Source organism: Gallinula chloropus, assembly GCF_964237585.1.
Source record: "Gallinula chloropus genome assembly, chromosome: 5".
Classification (NCBI taxonomy): domain Eukaryota; kingdom Metazoa; phylum Chordata; class Aves; order Gruiformes; family Rallidae; genus Gallinula; species Gallinula chloropus.
Window position 1 is genome coordinate 27,634,602 of NC_140090.1, and position 23,707 is coordinate 27,658,308.

General features: G+C 53.4%; 1 protein-coding gene across 1 annotated transcript in view; it reads right to left on the bottom strand.

Moving 5' to 3' along the window:
• Positions 1-23,707, bottom strand: part of PCBP3 (poly(rC) binding protein 3) — a 44,401-nt gene that overhangs the window by 18,125 nt on the left and 2,569 nt on the right. Inside the window, exons 2-7 of the mRNA XM_084264766.1 lie at positions 4,168-4,317; positions 3,838-3,861; positions 2,895-2,927; positions 2,347-2,463; positions 1,295-1,426; positions 894-1,022 (exon numbers count right to left, since the gene is read on the bottom strand). Coding sequence (XP_084120892.1) covers positions 894-1,022; positions 1,295-1,426; positions 2,347-2,463; positions 2,895-2,927; positions 3,838-3,861; positions 4,168-4,236 — 504 coding nt within the window. The 5' untranslated portion in view covers positions 4,237-4,317. The remainder of the gene's footprint in view (positions 1-893; positions 1,023-1,294; positions 1,427-2,346; positions 2,464-2,894; positions 2,928-3,837; positions 3,862-4,167; positions 4,318-23,707) is intronic.

Here is a 23,707-nt window from a genome sequence, read left to right on the forward strand (position 1 = left end):
CTTGGCACCCCCGCCTGAAGCTCCTGGCAGCAGCCAACGCAGTCCTCCCTGCTGGGGTAGGGCAGCGGTGTGTGGGATGCACAGCAAGACAGAGGGGCCTGACGCAGCTCCGTGCTTGTCCACATCTGGGAGGGACAAGGAGCGAAGGGTGTCACCGTCCCCTGTTCCAAGGGGTTTCCTCCTGGAGCTTCTCCCGTTCAAGGCAGCAGGTGTGGACGTGGGGCATGTGGCTGTGGTCAGCCCTGGCAATGACCCATTGGCACAGCAGCATCTCTCCGTGACAGGGATCTCCCAGCTCTGCTCATCAGCATTTCTCCCAGAAAGCAGCACCTTGGACACAGGGCCATGCACCCTTATGGACCCTGCTCTCCACCACTGCCCTTCCTGCCGTGCTCACTGGAGCCCAGCTTTGCACTCACAGCCCCGGCTCCCCCAGTGTGGAGGATGCACTGGCTTCCTCCTCCCAGAGTCCTCACAGGGCACCGTGAGCTGCACTGGAAGGAAGCCAGGCTCTTGGTGGAGTGGACACAGCTCCCATCCCCTTCCCATGGCACTCTGGGTGCTGTCGGAACACCAGGCTACGGCTTTCCCAGCCCGCCTGGGCTCCTCGCTCTCTCCCAAAGCCACCCTGGCGCTATGACACAAGCCACCTCCTTTGGGGCACCTGACCAGACAGGTTTCCAATGTGGGACTCTACAAACACCAGGTGATGGTGAGGGAAAACACACCAGGTGGGTTTCAAACAGAGGTACCAGGAAATGAAAGTGGACCAACAACGCGTGGTAAAGGGTACGAGAGACACACTCCACAGCTTCCAGCGCTGTTGTGGTGCCAGCTGGGTTTGGGTGGGGTTTTTTTCCTATGTACTTTACCCCCTTTGTTACAGACTGTACCTCCAGCATCACCACACAGATCTGTTTGACACACTGGATAATTGCTTCAGGTGTCCCCGAGATTGTCACCGCCCGCTCCGTGGAGTTGGGCAGCATGTCCCCCGCCACTTGAACCTGAGCACCTGTTGACTGGAGACAGAAAGAGAGAGAGGAGGAGAAATCCCACAGCTGAATGCCTTTCCTCACAGCCAGCTCCAGCTCTGGGGCCACGCATCTGCCGAGAGTTGCACTGCCCTGCACAGGGTCCCAGGGGATGCTGCTCCTACACCAGCAGGACCATTCTGGGAAGCAATGACGCTAGCAGTGTAAGGATCCCCCTTCCCAAGGCAGCTCCTCCTTGGTAGTAGATCAGCTCCTTGGAGCTGCAATGACATGCAATAACGAAATCAAGCCTGACTTACCTCCCTGATCTCCTTGATCTTGGAGCCTCCTTTGCCGATCAGTGAGCCACACTGACTAGCTGGCACGACCAGCCGCAGTGTCACCGGAGGTTTGCTGGTAGCAGTACTGTTGCTCATCGAGTTGGTGATGTCCTTGGGAAGGAAGAATACGGTGCATCAGCCCTTGGTACCCAACCAGCTGCCTGCCATCCAGGCCAACCCAAAGGCCCTGGGTCAGAATAGAGGGGTCACATACCCCAGGCTGTCGCTGGTCTATGCCTGCAGTTGCATCATTACACATCCCTGCAGCTAATTAACTGCAAAACCTCTCAGAGAGTTCACTGAAGCACGGTTCTGGCCTACTTAGAGATGTCTGGAAGGTTTTGTGCCATGGTCATGTGCCAATTAAGCAAGTCCAGCCAGGAACACATGGTTTGGAGGTAGCATCTCACTACCATCTGCACTGCTGGCTCCAGCAGTGGGCAAGCCAGAGGTCCACGTGGCTGGTGGGCCACCAAGGGTCTTGATCACAGAATCACAGGCGTTGGAAGGGACCTCGAGAGCTCATCGGGTCCAACTCCCCTACCAAAGCAGCTCCCTAGCTCATATTGTACAGGTCAGCGTCCAGATGGGGCTGGAATATCTCCAGAAAAGGAGACTCCACACCCCCTGGGCAGCCTGTCCCAGGGCTCCCTCACCCTCACTGGGTAAAAGTTCTTCCCCATGTTGGTGTGGAACTTCCTACGCTCTAACTTTCAGCCATTGCTCCTTGTCCTGTCCCCACAGACCACTGAAAATGGGCTGCCCATTTCCCCCTGCATCCCATACATAAGATATTGATAAACATAATAAGGTGCCCCCTTAGTCTTCTTTTCTCCAGGCTGAACAGCCCCAGCTCACTCAGCCTTTCCTCACAGGGGAGATGCTCCAGGCCCTTCATCATCTCTGTAGCTTCCTCTGGACTGTCTCCCGGACATCCCTGGCTTTTTTATACCAGGGAGCCCAGAACTCCCTGGTCTTGATGCAAACCCTTCAACTCTGCGCTCCTGGGGAAAGAGGCTCATGTCACTCACCTCCTCAAATTTGTAGGCGATCATGGCGAAAGCCTTGAAGATGGCATCAGTGGGGCCGGTGATGGTCACGATTCGCTCAGGGCAGTTTCCCTCGGAGATGTTGATCCTTGCTCCGCTCTGGAATGAGAAAGGCAGCCCTTGAACAGCTGCAGCCAAGCAACCCATGGGGATGTGCCAGAGGCACATGGTCCCTCATCATCCTCTGTGCCAGTCTCTCAACATACCACCTAACCTTAAAAATTCCCATCCCTGAGCCCCATGGTGCTTCCAGTACTGCCTTGCCCTGACCCTCAGTAAGGGTTTCCAAGCATCTTTGGGTCTTTTAGTGCAAAATTCCCATTAAATGTGATGGGAGTTTGTCTGAGTATGGAGTGAGAAACCCACACCAAGGAGCTCTGGCCTGACCCTGGGCGTTACCATACACATCTCATAGGGCAATGGGCAGCTCTGGGTGCTGTGTTGCATGCTGCCGGACCAGAGAGCTCAACGGCACTTCCCGCTTCTCTCCCATCCTCCCCCAAATCATCCTACAGAGTAGAACCACTCACCTCCTCACGCATCTTCTTCACAGTCTCTCCTTTCTGAAAGAAGCAGCAGAAACACAGGCTGTTACTAAACGTTCAAGACTCCCACCTCGAAAACAACCTTTCTGAACTCTCATCTCTCTCTAACACATGGCAACACATGGTCAAACATCTGGGCAGCTCTGTGACACCCATCCCTCCATCTCCAAGCAGGCAGGAGAACTGAGGGTGTAAGCCACCACAGGCCTGTTCCCCACAGCTGTGGGGCATGACAGACAAACCATCTACACATCTGAAGCTTCAACCTTCACTTCTGTCTTGTGGAGGAAAAAAAAAACACATGGAAAATGCTCAGAAACTGATCAGATGTTGAGAAAAGATGGTGCTTCAGAGTGATTTTGGAGGGATCTACTATCTTTATATTCATATATAAAGCAGGTACAAATGTGAATCTCTTCAGGTCTAGACAGGAAATATAAGGTGCAAGCATATAGGAGAAGGTGTTTGTGCTGCAAACCTTTGCTACCATGAACCTGCCCCCAAAAGCCCAGTCCTGCACAGCCAGGACTTTCCAGACCACCATGGCAAGCACTGGGGAGCAGAGCACCTCGTGAAGCTTTCCTGCACAAGCTAAACTGGTCTGCGTGACAGGTTTTAATCTCTCTTGATGAATCTGTTTGATTAAAACGCCAGAGGTACACGATCATAAACACCTATCCATCACCTCAGTGAGGAAGCTGGAAACAGCACTAGGTGAGGTGGATGGTATGGGTTTTTTAGGGAATGGACTTTGAGCCCAGTGTGGGTCTCTCCAGATTTCTGTCTCACTGATGCAGCGACAAGCTTGTGCACCCCAAACATTTAAGGACATTACAGGGAGGAGGTGACTGGTGTCTACCACGCCACAGGCAGCGAACGGTGGAGGCGACAGCATTAAACACACAATTCAAACGTGCCATGCCCTTACCTTTCCGATGATGCTTCCAACTTCCTACAAAAGAAAAAAGCCAAACACAAAGGAGTTGAGAAACTGAGATTACAGAACATGAAGATAATCAAGCCCAGCCCCACAATGAAGCAAAGACCCAATGTGCACTGTCACCTGCAGAAGGACAGGGCAGAGGGCAACCTCAAGAGGCACCAGGAGCACTGTGCCACCACTGTGCCATCCCCACCTACCCCACCAGCAGGAGACCTGCTCCCGGCAGCCCAGGGCTCCAGAGATGACATGTGGTGCTGCCTGGAGCAGAGGTGAGAGAGGGAGCTGCAAAGAAACCCCTTGCCAGAAGCCCCTTACCTTGCCGTGCATCAGCAGCCGGATAGTGAGGGTGACATTCAAGCCGCCTTCGGAGACCTTCGACTCCATTTCCTACCAGGGGACAGGAGACGTGTGTTAGCTGGGAGGGCAGCCCCGCCACGGAAGGAGACAGCACCACGGCTGTGTCACCTAGGGAAAGAGAGGGGGAAAGGTTTTCTCTCAACACAGGCAGGTTCCTCACGTGGGGTGCACCCTACAGAGTATGGGAAAGCTACAGCTGGAGCAGCTGCAGGGAGCTGCCACGGGCTGCACACGTCAGTGGGTGCACATCAAGCTGGCTGCTGGCTGCGGGGACCATGCTGGGTGCAGAGGTACAGCCTGTACCTCTGCTGTGGCTTTGCCACCAGCTTTGCCCAAAAGCCATGGTGGGAGCAAAGACTTGAGTGTCTAAGGTGGCCCAGACAGACAGCCAGCCCACATCTGTGTGAGCCCAAAGGCAGCTGAGCTGCCTGGCCAAGGACTGACAGCTGAACTGAGACTTCCAAGGACCCAGGGCACCTCTCTAGCAAAACAAAATTCACAATTTGACACATGAATCGTTGAATGCATTGGGTTGGCAGGGACCTTCAGAGCCCATGTAGTCCCACCCCTGCATTCAGCAGGGACATCTTCACTAGATCAGGTTGCTCAGAGCCCCATCAAGCCTGACATTGCATGTCTCCAGGGATGGGGCCTCCCCCACCTCTCTGGGCAACCCATGCCAGTGAAATGAGCGCTCAGAAAAATCAAAACCCAGTTTTTCAATGACCAAGAAACACCTGTCTGACCCCAGAAGCACGGAGGGAGCAGGATGGAGCTGGTGGCCCAACTCCACGCCGCTCCCAGCCATCTCTGGCTTTGCAGGTCTGTACTGAAACCTCTGCAAGGTTTCCCCAGCGCATTCCAGTTCCCTTCCCGCTCTCTCTCTTTCCTCCTCTGCCCTCTAGAGGGAAAATCGCTGCTGATATTGGGATTAAAAAAATCACCAATCTTTCCTTTTCTTTACCAACACCTCTGTAGTAGTAGAATCTCCACGAGAGGACCAGGCAGCCTACTGCACGAGGAGACCAGTCCTGCCTCAGAGGGAGGTGCCAGCATCCCTGTACATGCCACGCTGAGACACTCACAGCAATTTTCCCCCATGTTGTTTAATCCCTCAGTGTATCTATATCAGATGGGAGGTTTTTCATCCTGGTCACAAGCATCTGGGGTTCTCCTTTGCTCAGATGGGGACTTAGGTGACCAAAAAATGGGGGGGAAACCAGTTCTCTGGCATAGAGACAGATCTACAAGAAAGATACAGAACTGTTGGAGAGGGTTCAGAGGAGGCCACAAGGATGATCAGAGGACTGGAGCACCTCCCTTATGAAGAGAGGCTGGGGGAGCTGGGCTTGTTCAGCCTGGAGAAGAGAAGGCTGCAGGGGAACCTCATTGCAGCCTTCCAGTCCCTGAAGGGAGCAGAGAAACAGGAGGGGAATCAGCTTGTTAAAGGGCAGAGACTGGCAGGACAAGGGGGATGAAGTGAAGCTGAAGGAAGGAAGGTTTAAATTGGATATTAGGGGGAAGTCTTTTACAGAGAGAGTGGTGAGGGGCTGGAACAGGCTGTCCAGAGAGGGGGTGGGTGCCCCATCCCTGTGGGTGTTCAAGGCCAGGTTGGATGGGGCTCTGGGCAGCCATGTGTAGCTCCAGGCCTGGAGGTTGGTGGCCCTGCCTGTGGCAGGGCATTGGAGCTCTGTGATCCTTGGGGTCCCTTCCAACCCAGACCAGTCTGTGATTCTATGATGGGATGTGTAAAGATGCAGAAACACGCAAGTCATGGCCGGGAAACGGGTTTGGTGTAAAACCTCTTCCAAGAGGTTATTAAGAAACCCCCACTGATAAACCCCACGTGGTTAGCAGGGAGATGGTGTTCCCAACCAAGCTCACCGGAGACCAGCTTGCAGGGAATGAGGCTGCACACAGTCTATGTGCAAACACAGACCTTGAGGCCACAAGTAAAACCCCCACACGAACGATGAGAAATGAAATGAAATGAAATGTGTTGGAGGTGTCAAGTGTGTTGTGGGGAGGAGGATATTACAGAGGAGGAAGTGGACAACCTTGAGGACCAGAGTAATGGAAAGGGGTAGCATAACATGCAAGACCAGGAACTTTCAAGACCGAGCCCACTGCATGGAAAGTATAAAGGAAAATCAATGACTGGTCGCGTTGGTGTGACGCCGCGATGCCGAAAAGCAGGGACGGGACGGTTCCTGGAGGTCAGCGGTGCTGGTGTGCTCACGTGCCAGGAGACAAAGCGTCTACACCAAAGAGATGCTCTCACCTCACAAGAGGACAGCCATCCCCAGGGATATCCCATCCCAGGAGCAATCTAGCCACGCCATGGGGAACACAAGCCATGAAGCTGGTGCAAAGGTACAGCTCCCCTTCCCGATGCAAGAGTATCCTCAGGGCCAGAGGAAGGCAGGGGGTATTCACAACCAATGGTCAAGGCGTATCTGCAGGTGGTGGCTCCCACCACTTGCAGAGGCAGTACCCACCCTGCATGTCACCACGGGGAAGGTACAGCTCAGGGTGTCACCCACAGCAGGACGGGGGGGACCCAGAGCAGGCTGGGGTGATGGATCCCCAAAACCCACCTGGGCTGGTGAGCACATCCTTGCTGGAGACCTGGCAGTCCTGGTGAGGCGGGTCATAACTTGCACACTATAAATACCGACCAAATTTGTCGTTTTCCTTTCAGCAAACGCCCTAACGGAGGCAAAACGCACTGTGGGGGTGTCTCTGCCATCCCCGGCCCCTACATCCCGCGTGGGAGGAACCCTGCATCAGGCTGTTATGTAAATGTTTCCAATTGATTGAAAAAGTGGGTCATGTGTTAGCCAAATGCTCCTGGCTTTAAGATTTATCAGCATTATTAAATTAAACACGCTTCACGCTCCGGTGAGCGGGAAAGCTCCATTGGCCTTTTCTTAATCGCACTAGCGAAAGGTAAGTCCTTTATATATGGGGGTTCATCCTCTCATCTCAATGGAAAGGCTGGGAACAATAGAGCCTGGGCACGTGCCTCACCCACAGCCCTCGTTCTTCACAGACAAAGGCCTGGGAAAAAATTATCCCCCCAAAGCCGTTTTGAGCATTTCAGAGCATTCCCTGCCTGGAGAGAGAGACCCATCTCAGACCCTTCCTCTTCACCACTGCATTCTGCCTATTTCACAGCAGCTTTTAAATGGCTTCTTTGTCCATCTACTTGAAAGCCCTGAGGACACTGTTACTTCCAGTCCAACGGATAGAGTCGATCCAGAGCCCAACTCGGACCCAGTGCAAAGGAGGTGCAACTAGAATCACAGAATTACAGGGGTTGGAAGGGGCCTCCAGACCCCATCAGGTCCAACGCCCTGCCAAAGCAGGGTCCCTAGGACAGGTCACACAGGTTGGCGTCCAGATGGGGCTGGAATATCTCCAGAAAAGGAGACTCCACACCCCCCTGGACAGCCTGTCCCAGGGCTCCCTCACCCTCACTGGGTAAAAGTTCTTCCCCATGTTGGTGTGGAACTTCCTATGCTCCAACTTGCAGCCATTGCCCCTTGTCCTGTCCCCACAGACCACTGAAAAGGGGCTGGCCATGTCCCCCTGCATCCCATAATTCAGATATTGATAAACATAAATAAGGTCCCCCCCTTAGTCTTCTTTTCTCCAGGCTGAACAGCCCCAATTCACTCAGCCTTTCCTCACAGGGGAGATGCTCCAGGCCTTTAGCCATCGCTGTAGCCTCCTCTGGACTCTCTCCAGGACATCCCTGGCTTTTTTTTACCAGGAAGCCCAGAACTGGACACAACACTCCAGGTTAGGAGACAAAATTGCCAAGTTTGGCCCGCAAAATGGAAGTCACACAGTGAGCCAAGTGAGGAGGCTGAACAACCATGGGTGGAGGACCGGAGCAGCATCCTCCCACGCGTGGCCAGTGTGGGGAGCAGCTGAATGTCTTTGCACCAGGGTGAGGGAGGATGCTCGGAGGAGGTACTGCCAGTGCTGAGAGCAATTTGGCTCTTCCCTCACCCTTGGCTTTGAGATTAAACATATTAAATCCCAGGAAATGTCCTTAATATGTTGAGAATTCCCTGTGTCTGAAAAAGCAGCTCAGGCACCAGAAACCCAGGAGGAGAAGGGAGAACAGGAAGGAAAATGGTAGCCCAGAACAGCAGAAAGACTCCTGTTCCCCATGTGCAAACACTCTGATTTTTCTCCTTTCCAGATTTTCAGGGGTTGGAAAAATTGCTTAAGCTGATGCCCTTGCTGATACCCCAGAAATACCAACACTTTCCTAAAATTTGAGCAAAATCATCTAGTTAGGGGAATTCTGAACACACTATCTTCAATTAACTTAAAACCGCCATCATCTCCCAAACGGGAAACAGCACATGAAGCACAACAGGGGGAGGGAGACCGAGCTCTGGGCTGGATGTTGTTCTCCAGCCTGGTTTCTACAGGGGAGGTGGACAAGCGGATGCTGGGATGCCTCCAGCCCCCTCCGGGTGGGTGACAGCAGGGGCTTGGCTGAGCTCAGTTGCTGCAGAGACCGGGAGCCATCGCTGGCTCTGCACTTGCTGCTGCCAGCCCTCCTCCTCCTCCTTTTCCTCCTCCCGTACATCCATTGGGCTCCCCGGGCATGTTAGCCACGCGCCAGCGAGTCCTGCGGCGCAGCTCCAGCAAACGCTGCCTACGCCTCCTCTACAAATGCCCAACAGAGAGCCAAGGCATCTGCTGCCGGTACAGGTTGGGGGGAAAAGGGGGGCAGCTCCCCCGGGACAGCCCCTGCCACCCCAGGATGCAGCAGCCTGCGTTTTGGAGAAGGTGGCTGAGGCTCTGATAAACAAGCTCCCTCACAAAATTGTTCTCTTGCTTTGGTGTAGCATCGCTATCGCCCACAGACCCCAACTATGTGTGGTCTTATCTGCTCTTATCCACACTAAAGTCACCCTGGTGCCTCTGGGATGGACGGTCCTGTGAGAAGACAGATGGATGAGGTAGGCTTTCTTTGGTAGATCTCATCTCATCTGTGCGAAATTCCATGGCTCTCTACGGCTATTTGTTTGCAGGGACACCAACGTTTTTGTTCAAGCTGTCCAAAAATGAACAGAGAGAACAACTCAGTGCAAAAACGTCCCACAACCCATCCTCTCCCTGAAAGGTTTGGATGGAAAGCTCACAGGCACCAAACTCAAAGTGTCCATCCTCCCCCTCACCCATCACACGGCCTCAAAACACCAAAAGTCACACTTTCTTGACAGGTTTGGTCAATGCAGGCTGATAAACTCCAACGCCTTCAAGCCCAGCTGACCAAGAGCCCTTGCTGACCTGTGCAGGTAAAGAGCAGGGTGGGCAGGGTACCGGTCTGTCCGGGGATACTGTGCCACCAGCCACGAGCATCCCAGAGGTTACTCAACGGCAATGGCACCCTGAAAAACATCCAACAGGCTTCCCAGGCACTGTGGTGTTTCAGAAGACACACCAGCAGAAAGCCAGGTGTTAAAGAGGACCATGAAGCTTCCATGTCCTTCAGCACACCCCGACACACTCTGGCACAGCTGATTGCTAAGGTGGCTGGCGGACTTTCACCTTGGGGATTACTGTCTTGGCCAGAAAGTACACCATCACTCAAGGCAAGGTTTTCCACTGCGAGGGAGGAGACGTCTCAACACCTCTGACCTTCACGCTACTTGGGCCAGCATTTTCTGACCCTTGGAGGCTGAAAGATGGGCTAAACGTAGGGAAAAGCAGGGGAAGCCGGGAAAGAAGCTGCTTTTCTGACATTGACAGAATCACAGAACCATAGGGGTTGGAAGGGACCTCAAGAGCCCATCGGGTCCAACCCCCTGCCAAAGCAGCTCCCTAGCTCATATTGCACAGGTCAGCGTCTAGACGGGGCTGGAATATCTCCAGAAAAGGAGACTCCACACACCCCTGGGCAGCCTGTCCCAGGGCTCCCTCACCCTCACTGGGTAAAAGTTCTTCCCCATGTTGGTGTGGAACTTCCTATGCTCTAACTTGCAGCCATTGCCCCTTGTCCTGTCCCACAGAGCACTGAAAAGGGGCTGCCCATTCCCCCTGCATCCCATACTTAAGATATTATAAACATAAATAAAGTCCCCCCTTAGTCTTCTTTTCTCCAGTTCACTGAGCCTTTCCTCACAGGGGAGATGCTCCAGGCCCTTAATCATCTCTGTAGCCTCCTCTGGATTCTCTCCAGAAGATTCCTGTCTTTTTTATCCCAGGGAGCCCAGAACTGGATACAACACTCCAGGTGGGGCCTGACCAGGGCAGAGCAGAGGGGAAGGGTGATCCCCTCCTGTGACCTGCTGGCCACGCTCCTCTTGATGCACTCCAGGCTCCCAGGGTTCCTAGCTTGCTCTCCCAAGGAGCACCACCTGCCCACCTGCCTAAGCAGGAGCTTTCTCCCCACTCAGCTTGATCCTGCCATTAGCACCTAATCTGGCGATTTTCAGCATCACGTCTTAGCTGCACCGTGGATCAGCCAGCTCAGGATCAGGATGACCACACAGCCTGGCCAGGTCAGGATGGGGATGGAAGGAGCGACAAGAAGGAAAAAAAGCCACACACAAAGTCAAGCATTCCCTTAAACCCAGGCTGTGGATGGAGACATGTCAGCCACCAGCAGCCTTCAGCTGTCAGAAGATGAAGCTGGGGGAGGTCAGTAGCACCATCTACGTGAGTGACATGCATCAGCGTTTCACAGTAAAGCTGCACTTCCATACACTGCCATTTTCCACAGGCTGTAGTCCTTTTGGTTGACCTTTCCTCTGCTCGCTCTCCAGCTCCAGAGGAAATTCATTGTTTAGAAATCTCAATCCAAAAGAAAATGGAGACACCCCCATGCCATGCACCAGGTTCATCAGCTAGCAGTACATCCTCACATCCTTCCCACCCTTGGTTTTTCACAGGAAACAAATAACCCTGCTTTTGCCCCCACAGTGGGCATCTGGAGAAGAGGAGGCTGAGGAGAGACATTATCACCACCTACAACTACCTGAAGGGAGGTTGTAGAGAAGTGGGTGATGGTCTCTTCAGCCAGGTGACAGGAGATAGAACAAGGGGAAATGGCATGAAGCTGTGCCAGGGCAGGTTTAGATTGGATATTAGAAAAAAAGTTTTACTGAAAGAGTTGTCAGGGCCTGGAACAGGCTGCCCAGGGAGGTGGTTGAGTCACCATCCCTGGATGTGTTCAAAAAAAGGGTTGATGAGGTACTTAGGGATATGGTTTAGCATAGGAGGGGAATGGTTGGACCTGATGATCTTCAAGGTCTCTTCCAATCTTGTGATTCTGTGATCTCTGGAAGCTTTGTCCTTGGTCACCTGCTCCTAGAGATGTCTCCACTCATGGCCCAGGATCTCACTCGTTGGCTCCTTATGGCCATGTGCTCCATGCTCCCCCCTGCTCTCGCCTGTGTGCGCCAGAGGGCTCTTCTGGTCTCAATCATCTCTATACCAATCACCCTAATTACTATTGCAATACCTGGACTCTCTGCTCCCCCCTTTCTGTTGGTTCCTCTGCCCACAAGTTCAGCAGAACAACCTCCTGCTGCCTTGTTTGCTGCCTCTGCGCTTCTGATGGTCATCTAACTCCTGCTTCAGATGGTTGGCTAACTCCTGCTTCTCCCACCAACCTCTTTGCCAGCTTCAACTCCTGGTTGCTCTTCTCTATTTCCAAACAATAGCTTTCTACCACACTTCACATCAGTGTGGCTTTCTGCCCAGATCCTTTGCCCTCTGGAGACCAGGGGTAGCTTATTTTAACACTGGATGGTCTTTCCAGGGAGAGATGTTGGCTCTTGGATTTGGTATTAGCCGGAGTTCAGGTGCAACTGACACGGTAGCCCATCGCTCCAGCCATGTCACACTGAGGTGGGCTCAGCCACATCCCAGCCAAACACACATCTCTGCTCCCAAACCAACCCAAAGCTTTGCTAAGCCTCCTATCTTCTCCAGGAAATTCCCTGCTCTCTTTTGGGTTTCTACTTCATCTGGTGCACCCACAGGCTGGCAGCAGGCTCTGCAACCTGCTCTGGGCTTCACCTGTACCACCCTCATTTGACTCTGCTGAACCCACCTCACATTCGTAGGTTTTCAGTGGGGTTTCATGCATTTCAGAGCAATTTGTGTCCAGATTTGGGGCCAAGGAGGAGGTCATGAGGATACTCAGAGGGCTGGAGCTCCTCTCCTACAAAGACAGGCTGGGAGAGCTGGGCTGGTGCAGCCTGGAGAAGAGAAGGCTCAGGGAGATCTCCAAGCCCCTTCCAGTCCCTGAAGGGAAGCTGGGCAGGACTGTTTGTAAGGGCAGGGAGCGATGGGACGAGGGGCAATGGGTTAAACTAGAGCAGGGCAGGTTCAGATGAGACATGGGGAAGAAGCTCTTCCCTCTGAGAGTGATGAGACCCTGGCACAGGTTGCCCAGAGAGGTGGGGAAGGCCCCATCCCTGGAGACATCCAAGGTCAGGGTGGATGAAGCTCTGAGCAACCTGCTCTAGCTAAAGGTGTCCCTGCTCACTGCAGGGTGGGGACAGGGTGGCCTTTCAAGGTCCCTGCCAACCTAACGCATTCGATGAGCCTCTGATTTATGGTCTGACTGACAAACCAAGAACAGAAACACAGCACCACATACCTCCAGCACAGACCTGTCACTCAAAGCAAGGAAAACTGGCAAGTCTCTACAAGGAAGAGCAGAACAACCCCTTGGCTCCAGCCCATGGACTCTGTAAACCCAGGGAAGGATGTCCAGTACGAGTCCCGGCTCCTCCGTTGAGCACCATGAGGTTCATCACACCCTACTGCACCACAACAGTTAATGCAAGGCCATCATCAGCCGCCCACAGAAGCACAACCCTGCAAGGCTGGTGCAGGGATCCTCAGCCATGCGTGAAAAGAGAATCGGGCCCCGCGTGTCAGATGACATCAGCCTCTGCTGGCTCCAAGGCGAGCCCGGTCCGAGGAGAAGGACTGGTTCTGGTGCAATGGCGGTGCCATTACTGCAACCCTTTGTGTGAAGAGTAGTGAGCAAAGCCTCAGATCCTCCCTACCCATCCCACCCCAGGGGGAAGGTCTTGCACGCAATGAATTTATCCCACAGTGGAGGCCGGTTGGACAACAGCACCTCTGCAGATGGCATCAAGCTTGGAGGCTTATGCTAATTACCAGGTTTAGGGGGAAATTAGGAAGCTGCACCTGAGCAGAGATCTGCAGGATGCAGCGTTTCCATTCATTCACATCAGCTGCTTCTAGCAGAGGTCTGACAAGCAAGGGAGGGGGAAATTCAGTTCAGTGGGAGCAGGCTACCAGAAAACCCTGTTTGGACTGGTTCCAGGGCTTGTTGAGTGTGGGACCCTAAGCAAAATCAGTGAACCTGTAAAACCAGCTGCCTGGACAAGCTGAGATAACACTGCCTGGAATGAGAAGGGACCTTCCTAGTGAACTCAAGGTGCTTTTGGAAGGCTGGGGTGAGCGGGCAAGAACAATATGCTTCCATTCAGCCTCCTCCCATTCCCCCTGGTAGTTACTTTTGCAACAATTTTCCAATAAAAATAGTATTTCCAGTGAATGCCAAACCACTCAGGCACAGCAGAAATTTTGCCCTGTGAGGTGATGAGAGCCAACACTCTCTGCACCACTCGCCTGGGTCCATCACAACTCAGTGACCAAGAGTATCTTCAGATGTCTGTGAGCCTTTAGCAAGTGCTGAGTGGGCTCAAGACTCTGTGTGATGAGAAAAATAACATTTCTTGGGATAATAAAGTCACTCTGTCTCCTTGGGCACAGCTTGGTTTAGTTGACATGGTGATATTGGACAGACAGTTGGACTTGATGACCTTAGAGGTCTTTTCCAACCTTAAAGATTCAATGATTCTGTAATTCTTCCTCTGTCAGCAGATTAAAGAACAGATAAAAACTATCCATTAAAGTTTCTTTCCTGAAATACTGGCTGTCCTTCCATGCCCAATACAACTTTTTGCAGAGGGTAGGTAGGAGGGCCCCAGGGGAGCTGCTGATGGACCAGCAAGGACCAAGCTTTGCCTCGATCTCTGTCCAATGCAGATGCGCTGGAGAAACCCATGTGATGTGGAGGAGTTGGGGCAGCTCACCCAACATTTCCTCAAGTACCAGCAATAAACACCCCTGGGATGGAATAACATCCTACCTGGGTAGTATGGTGGCAGCAGTAATGAGGCTGCTCCTAGGTCCTATATGGCATCGTCCTGAAACAGCCTGGGAAGCTTCAAATTCAAACCACTTGAAGGTGACTGGGAAATGCTCCACCACCCCCAAAAAAACCCCATTTATCAGTGTCCCCGCTGTTAGACTGCTGAGTGAGCGCCCAGGTGGGGAAGCCAATGTACTGGAGAGCAAAGTGAGAAGCCAAAATGAGCTTGGCAAAGGGGACAAACTAAGTCACAGTTCAGCAAGGCTGAAGGGGACACAGCCAAGGCAGCTGACCCAAACTAGCCAAAGGGATAGGCCAAACCCTGACGTCATGCTCTGTATATAAAGGGAAGGCTGGCAGGGGATGGGCTGAGCACCAGGCTCCAGGCGGTGAGCAAATCCATTATGTATCACTGCTCTGAGTATTACTCTGTTAGTATTCCTGAGTTATTTCCCCTTTCCTTTCACCCCAACCCACGAGTTTTACTTTTTTCTTCCACTTCTCCTCCCCATCCCACCGGAGGGAGGAGGAGTGAGTGGGTGAGGGGCTGCGTGGTGCTGAGCTGCTGGCCGGGGCAAGCTGAGCTTGGCCAGGTGTAACTAAGTGCACAGAAACAGAGGAAGAGCTCCCCATCCACCCAAAAAGGGACAGGAGCAACAACTGAAACCAAGAATGACACAAGGGAGTCTTCACTGCAGATCCAGCCAGCAGAGAGGACCCTCAGGTCCCTGAGGTCAACAAACATGGCCCACAGGAAGGACTGGAGGAACCAAGGCTTTGTGTGGGGTCCTGAGTGAGGGGCTTAAAGCACCAGGTCAGGCAGTTCCCCACAGCTGTGTGCTGCCAGTGACAATGTCATTCTGCTAGTGACAATGTCATTCTGCCAGTCATCACTGTTTAAATCTCACAAACATTTGCATATTTGCAAATAAAGCTCATCTCCGTCCAACAACTGAACATACAACCTTGACTTTGTGCTATGCCCAGGGCCAGCCATGCTTTAGGGATGGACCCTATTCAGCCTCTTTTTTCCTCAATCAGAAGCCAAGGATCATGAGCCAGGAGATGCCGCTTGGCACCAGGATGTGCCTTGACAGATGCCCTGGAGATGCTCTGCCGGAGCTGCGAGCCATCTCCCAAGGACCCGTGTCTTGCGCAAAGGATGCCACCACAGCCCCTCCAAATAGCAGCCTCCCATGTGCCAGGGGAAGGCCAAAGGACACCCAGAAAAGGATGCTCATGGCCATAGGGGCACACCAGCTGCTCATGAGGGAGGAGAGATGACGGGAAGCTGTGCAGACCCTGAAGGACAAGCAACTTGTCCTCCAGCAGCTTGGAAGCGAGAGGACCCAGCTCTGCACAGACCTCTGAGCATCCTTTTAACTGGGGGGACAGCTGAGAGGAGAGCACCTCTGGGGCCTCAGGAAAGCAGGGAGCAACAGAAAAGTGCGTTCACCCTGCTGCTGTGCCGGGGATCCCACAGCCTTATCCAACACCTCGGAAAAGCCATCCACCTGAAAGAGCCAGATGGATTTTACCAACAGAAGACTTCTGCCTGAACTGTTCCCACGCCGCTGCTGCACAGACACCTGCATGGCCATGATGCCTGCAAAGCAGGCACCAAACATGCCCCCCCCCCCCCCATTTTTTATTGATCCAGTGGGGACGTGGACTCCTGGCCCCAAATTCCTCTCTCCAGCTTGGCCCATCACGCTGCATGCCTGTTTGGGCATCCCAGAGACCTGGGGCTGTGGGACGGCTGCTTCCAGTGCATCCTCTGGAACAGATGAGGATGCAGTCAGGAGCATCCTCCTGCAGCTCATAGCAGCATGCTCCCCCTGATCTGTGACCTCCCCCCTCCTCCTCATTCTCCTCTTGCCCTGGCTTTAATCCTGCAGGCAGCATCATCCCAATAATTTCCCTCCGTTTTCAATCTACTGATCTGGGGGCAGTCCACAAATCCCTTCATCCCGAGAGCGAAGCAATCTACTGCCTTATCTCATCCCATCTCCACTTCTCTCTCTAATCCCTGGAAACAGGGATGAAAGCTCACAGGGCATGGGCTGCCCTGGAGGGGTCTGTCCAGGCACTGTTGGACAGACAGACCGACATTGGGGGAGAAAACAGGAGGTGCTGGGTCAAGGTGGGTGAGGAGAGCTTTATTTTCACCACACTCAAGTCTCTACAAAACCCAACTGATTTAGCTGATGAGTTAATTAAAAATAACCCCAACAAGTAGATGGCAGACAGATGCCAGACAGATACCAGGCTGCGCGGAATGGGAGGTGAGGGGCTCAGGGCTACTCTCCTGAATGCCACCACATTTTTCAAAGCACCTGGGGCAAAGTCCTGGCCTCTCCTGATACAGGGGTGGGGGAACAGGCAGGTCTTTCTGTTCCTCTCCCCCCCAACACCCCACAATGGAGACATAAGGCACTGGCTGGGTCCCCTCCACATTTAGAAATGCTTGGGGACTGAGCCATGACCAGCCTGGACCCAGAGATCCCAGCCTGGACCCAGAGATCCCAGCCCTTCAGGCTCAGGGCTGGATCTTCTCCATGACTTCCACTGCAGCTGCTCTTTGGGAGACAGCGGAAGAGAGACCCTGGGGGTCTCTCCCTGCCCTGGAGAAGCAACCCAGCATCGCCTGGTCAGGACAGAGCAGATCAATCGGGGTGCAGCGCTAACCCCATCCTTCCTTTTTCAAGCACCCATTTGCACGGTGCTGGGGAAGACAGGGCAGGAAGGGAGTCCATGCTCAATGGCCACCACAGGGTCATGTCTTGCCTGGCGTTGCCCTCAGCCGAAAGCACCGCAAGGAAGGAGGATGCAGGGCGACGTGTGACAAAGCCATCCGGTGGCTGTGCCGGCGGTGGAGCCCGGCTGCATCACCCCTGTCCTGCGCTCAGCGGTGGCAGCTCTCCCTGACTTCGGCCAGTGAGGAGGAGGAGAAGGAGGAGGAGGACGGGGGCCCTCGGCGGCTGGGGGTGGATCGCCGCCGCGCTGCGCTCAGACCCTGACAGCAGGCTCCAAAACTGTCACTCCGGATCTGTTTTCACTTCAGCTAAACCTCAACCCCGATTAAAATCAAGGAGAGCCGCCTTCTCCTCTATCCTTCTCCCCATGGTAGGTCCTCTGTAACCTCGGGTCTAAACACTGAGCAAAACGCAGACGCACCAGCGAGGGAACCGCTGACTGTGCTTAGCTGGGAATTGGGGCTGCCAGGGAAGGGACCACAACCATCGCTGTCCCCAAACCTGGCCGTGTCTGCAAGGGCACGGCCACTGCAGTGGTCCCATCCCTGCAGGGCTGCAGGTCTCTGCCAAAACCCTGGGCGGGATGCGCCACCAACACCCCGAACTGCCTCTGCTGTGGGTGGGTGGTACCCCGGTGCATCTGAGGGCTGCAGTGGGTCTGGTGTTAGCAGGATGCCTTGTGCTGGCACTCACTGTGTGCTGCCAGCTGATATGGTAAAGCCTGAATAAAATGAAGATGTTAAACCAGATACGCATGTGTGCGTGCTGCCGCAGTGCCAGGAAGGATGCGTGCAGCGAGGAGCTGGGGAAAAGCTCGCTCCAGGGATGGGGACAGCCCTCACTCATTGGGGAAGCACTGAAATTCACTTTCCATTTCAACTGGCCACCAAGCAGCAGCAGAGGCCTGCCAAACTCAAGCCACCCACCCTTGTGCTGCAGGAATGGGGGGCTACAAGCCAGAGGTGCCACCCAGTGCAGCACATCCCGAAGCATCCTTTGCTCCGCCAGATTGGAGCCGAAGCTGGAAGGGGTTGAGCTTGATCCAACGTGCCAGGTAGGAGCCCCATCGTTGCAGGAAGCCACGCTGGTGGTCTTGGGACCACCAAACCACAGCGGGTACAAAGCATCACCGGTAGCTACCCAGAAGAGCATCCTGCAAGGTGGGGGGCATCTCCCCATGCAGGCGCATCCACTCTGATGGGTGCTGGCCACCACGGAGCTGCTTTGCCAGGTCTGCTCTGCGCAACCCACGCCACCGATCCTGACAGCATTTGTATTTGCCCTAAAAACCCCAACAGCTTCTCCGACGCATTTCAAAAGCAGCATTTGCACCCATCGCAACCTGAACATTGAAATCATGCAAAGAGGGGGTTCAGCTCCCCTCTATCTCCATCCTTAGCCCTTTTCCACCCCCACCACCACACCAAAACAATAGGCTTCCTTCAGAGGGAAACGTCCCCTGAATTCGGCGAGGTACAAAGAACAGTGTTGGGGTGGTTTTTAAGGGCTGTTTCTCAAGGAGCAAGAATTCCAAATTTGTTTTTGTGTCCGAGAACAACAAATACATTGATACAAATTGATCCCCAAAAGAAGGGGAAACTCTGAGGTGAAAAGCTGCAGAAGTATTACCCAGTTATTTCGGAATTCCGCATTAAAAACAAACCCCCAGATATTGGGAGGGGCGTGGGGGGGGGGAAATAAAAAACCACCCAAACCCCGCTGATTTTCAGGGTTCAGTTTCAGTATCAAGATGCAGGCTAGCATCTGCCTTTGCATCTGTCAAAACAAAGGTCAATCATTTTATGGGAACTTAAACACGGCGCCCTTCATCCACCGATGCTGTTGTGGGGGATTTTTTTTAAGCTGGATGTGACTTTTGACAAATAAAATAAGATTTTTCCCCAACACGGCTCACTTTAAAATGACATTATCCCCAAAAACTCAGACTACAGGAACAACACGTCCAAGGGCATTTTCCTCTTTATGAGAAGGTGATATTTTGGCACCGATTTCAATAGCGTTTGGGGTCCTCTGTAACATCTGCAACTCAATATTTCACTTCTCTAATTGTAGGGTGATGGCGCAACCCAGAGAAAACGCAAGAGGAACACGACGGTATCGGGGAAGATTTAACCACCCAGAGTAAATGGGGCTTCTGAAGACAAACTGCAAGGGGAACTGAGCAAGACCAGGAGTAAAAAGTATCCCTCCCTATAGACCTCACCTCCCCAGCACTGGGGGAAAAATAAAACAGATGATAGGAACACAACCAAAAGGTGAAAATTAAATCAAATAAGGTTGTGGGTTTAATTATGGACCGAGGCAAGATTAACCCCTGTAACACACCCCGAGTGTGTTACACAGACGCTGCCGTGAAGTCACGCAAATTAGGAACGGCTGGATATTGCGGTTAGCACGGAGACGGGCGCTGCCCGACCCAGGGATACCAGCTTTGGTTTTGGACAACTGGATTTTGGCAAAAAACAAGGCATGGCACCACAAGAGAGAGCAGCGATTGTACTGGCCAATGCCACCAAAATGCCTGCAAAGTATTTCATAGGAGAGCCCATGGCTGCTCCTCGAGGCACAAGCTATCCCTCTGCCCACACGTCTACTTCTCCCGATATCCCACCTCCCTCCAACACAGACTTAGGTTTCCTCTACGAGAGACTCACTTAAGTCAGCTCTTAAGCATCCAAAGCTCTTTTAACTGGAGCCCCCAGACCCGACTCATTTCACGCTTCTTCCCCAGTTTTCATCCTTGGGAAAAGTTGCCCGCGGCAGGTGGTCTTCCACCAACACAACCTCTTAAATTCTTCTTACCTTCCCCAAAGAGGCTCTGTGCAGCGCTGATTTGGTGCGAGGGAGGGGTCCGGACAGATGGCCAGTCTTTTCACGTTTGGAAAGGATGAAAAATGCTACAGGGGGAAAAAAAAACCCCAGTGATTTTTTTTCCTGTACGGCGCAGAGGGCTCAGAACCTCATTGGCCCTGGGAAAGCCACCACGTGGCATGGGATGAAGAGCACGTGACCCATTTTCTCCCAAATCCCTTGGTTTGCTGGAAAAGGGGATGCACCCAATGCTGATCTTCTTGTCATTGCAGCGGGCTTCGATTTATTTATTTATTTATTTATTAATTTATTATTTTTTTAAAGGCCACTGAGCAAATCGAGTTGCCTCAAGGCGATGAAGGCGAACCAGCCAACGCTTTCAACATGATGGAGAAAGGAGCTCGGGTACAAGATGAGCACTGGGGTGCTGCCTGCATGCATGGGGAAATTTGGAGATGCTCTACCAGGGTACTGGCAGCACGGCACCTGCTCACCCGCTCTAGGGATGGAGACGCTGGGAGGGAGAGGAGGGCTTTCAGCAATATACGTTTGGCTGCTGGTGATGGGCTGTGCTAAACCATCTGTCTCAGAGGCAGGCAGAAGCAGAGGGACGGACCAGGCTGAAGCCCTGCCTGCAGACCCCAGAGCTCCACTGGCTCCCGGAGCCTCGGAGGAAGGGGATGTGTTACAACCACTCCATCACTAAAAAAAGCCCCCATCATTTTCTCATGCCCAACACATTGCTCCAGTCATACCCTACCTAGGGTGATCCACTCCCAGCTGAGGCACAACAGCTGTGCCAACAGACCAGCCTCCTGCATTGGAGGGGAGGGATGTCTGCTGAAACAGTGTCCTTGAAAGAAGAACCAAGTGTGGTGGAGGGAAGAGTGTGGCAGGCTGCAGGTGGGCATCGCCCGACCCACCACAGCCACACGGAACTCTTGAGGGCTTTTATTTCAAAGACACTTGCCAAACCTAAAGCTCAGCACAAATCTGGGGACAGGGTCTGCCCAAGAAGGGTCCCTGAGGCCCTGTGGAGGACAGCAAGCCAAGCCACAGCTCCTGGCATGGACTGACTTTGACTGATGCTGGAGACCCTCCTGCCCCAGCCCTGTATTTCCCAGGGTACAGCAGCTCCAAGCCACCACACCCCACCCAACCACGGTCCACAGGCTAAGCATCTCCTGGCCTTCCCTCGGTCTCCACACATACCAGCCCAGCAGCATCAGAATCCTCAGTCTGGGAAAAGGAAAAGGAAGGTTTAGAGCCCAAGACTTGCTCTTGCTTCTCCAGTCAAAGCTCAAGCTCACAGGTCATGCCAGCCAGAAGTTGCATTTTTCTGGCAACCTGAGTCTTCACATGGCAAAGCTCCAAGGGTGCCATCCTGTCACACCAGTGATAGGCCTGTTCATCACCCCAGTCAGTGGGAAGTCCTGAATGCATCTACCTCTGGCATCTTGAAATTCAGTGATGATCCTGCGGCAGAGCAGCTGTCCTGAGGATGCTCAGAGGGCTGGAGCTCCTCTTCTGTGAAGACAGGCTGAGAGAGCTGGGCTGGTTCAGCTTTGAGAAGAGAAAGCTCAAGGAAAACATCTGAGCCCCTTCCAGTCCTTGAAGGGCCCTACAGGAAAGCTGGGCAGGGCTGTTGGTAAGGGCAGGGAGCGATGGGTTAAACTAGAGCAAGGCAGGTTCAGATGAGACATGAGGAAGAAGCTCTTCCCTTTGAGGGTAGTGAGACCCTGGCACAGGTTGCCCAGAGAGGTGGGGGAGGTCCCATCCCTGGAGACATCCAAGGTCAGGATGGATGAAGTTCTGAGTGACCTGCTGCAATTAAAGGTGTCCCTGCTCAGTGCAGGGTGGGACTGGGTGGCCTTTGAAGGTCCCTGCCAACCCAAGACACCCTAGGATCCTACCACCCAAGGGCTTGAGGCCTTGTTATCTAAGGGTAATACCGAAGGCTCCATAAGCAACCAGCTAAGTCAAGCTGTGGTGAGACAGCACAGATCTGGCCAGCTCCGTGCCTTCTTGCACGTCACCACCATGTCCCGAGCTGGCACTCTGTCAGTGGTGTCCCCCACGTACGGCTCTACACGGGGACGGGTGGCATCAGAAGCACAGCCCTGATTCCAGGCCCTTTCCAAGGCTGGACTGTCACCACGCTGCTATTAAACACACAAGTCCAGCCATAAACCACCCAAAATGGTGTATGGAAATGCAGAGTTTCACCCCAAAATCCTCTCTGGCCCAGGTGGGTCACACTTCTCCAGCCACCAGCCAGGCAACGGGGACATTTTATCCCAACCTTCCATAGAATCATAGAATGGCATGGGTTGTAAGGGACCCCAAGGATCATAGAGTTCCAACCCCCCTGACACAGGCAGGGCCACCAACCTCCAGGCCTGGAGCTACACAAGGTTGCCCAGGGCCCCATCCAACCTGACCCATAAACGCAAACAACAGACACAGCCAAAAGTGCTCAGCTTGCCGCTTTCCCCTCCAGTGTTTCGTGAAGAAAGGAAGGAAAAGACATCCCTTTCCCCCCCAATCTTCCAGCCCCACAGCCCCCCCAATCTTAACAGCCCTTCCCCAGTGATGCCCAGCTCAATCTGGCTCCCGAGTAATCTTCTGAATAATTATATAATAGAGAGGCAGGCGGAGAAATCATTTCAGGCCGCTCTGGCGATAGAAAAAGCAAGCTGGATTAAAAGCTCAGAACAAGCAATACTTGGATTAAAATGCTTTGTGATTTTTCAGCTGCAGGAAAAATCTGCCACTAAAGCAGGGAAGATGTTGAGGGAAGGTGCGTCATCTTTACCCCCTACTCCCTCCCCCGCCCCAAAAAAGGAGCTTCTCCCTACCTATTAGCTAAGGCAAGTTCTCGGCTTCCAACCTACGCTTGGGTTTTAATTCCCAAACAGGTGAAGGAAACACAATTGGCCAGGTCGTGTGGCATTTCAGCCACAGACCGGGGAGCAGCGTGGAGATGCTGAGAGTTACATGGTGCTCGGCAAGCTGAGTCTGAATTAATTGCTGCCGCATCGCTGCTCGGTAAGACATCAGATGTCCTAAGCCACGAGAATCGGCCCGTGGCTCTTCACACAGCTTCATTACAGAATCACGGAATCATAGGGGTTGGAAGGAAACTCCAGAGCCCATTGGGTCCAACCCCCTGCCAAAGCAGCTCCCTAGCTCATATTGCACAGGTCGGCGTCCAGATGGGGCTGGAATATCTCCAGAGGAGACTCCACACACCCCTGGGCAGCCTGTCCCAGGGCTCCCTCACCCTCACTGGGTAAAAGTTCTTCCTCATGGTGGTGTGGGACTTCCTATGCTCTAACTTGCAGCCATTGCCCCTTGTCCTGTCTCCACAGACCACTGAAAAGGGGCTGGCCATGTCCCCCTGCATCCCATACATAAGATATTGAAAAACATGAATAAGGTCCCCCCTTAGTCTTCTTTTCTCCAGGCTGAACAGCCCCAGCTCACTCAGCCTTTCCTCATAGAGGAGATGCTCCAGGCCCTTAACCATCTCCATAGCCTCCTCTGGACTCTCTCCAGGAGATCCCTGGCTTTTTTATACCAAGGAGCCCCGAACTGGACACACCCTCCAGGTGGGGCCTGACCAGAGCAGAGCAGGAGAATCACCTCCTTCGACCTGCTGGCCACACTCCTCTGGATGCCCCCCAGGATCCCATTGGCTCTCTTAACCCTCAGGGCACATTGCTGGCTCATGGCCACC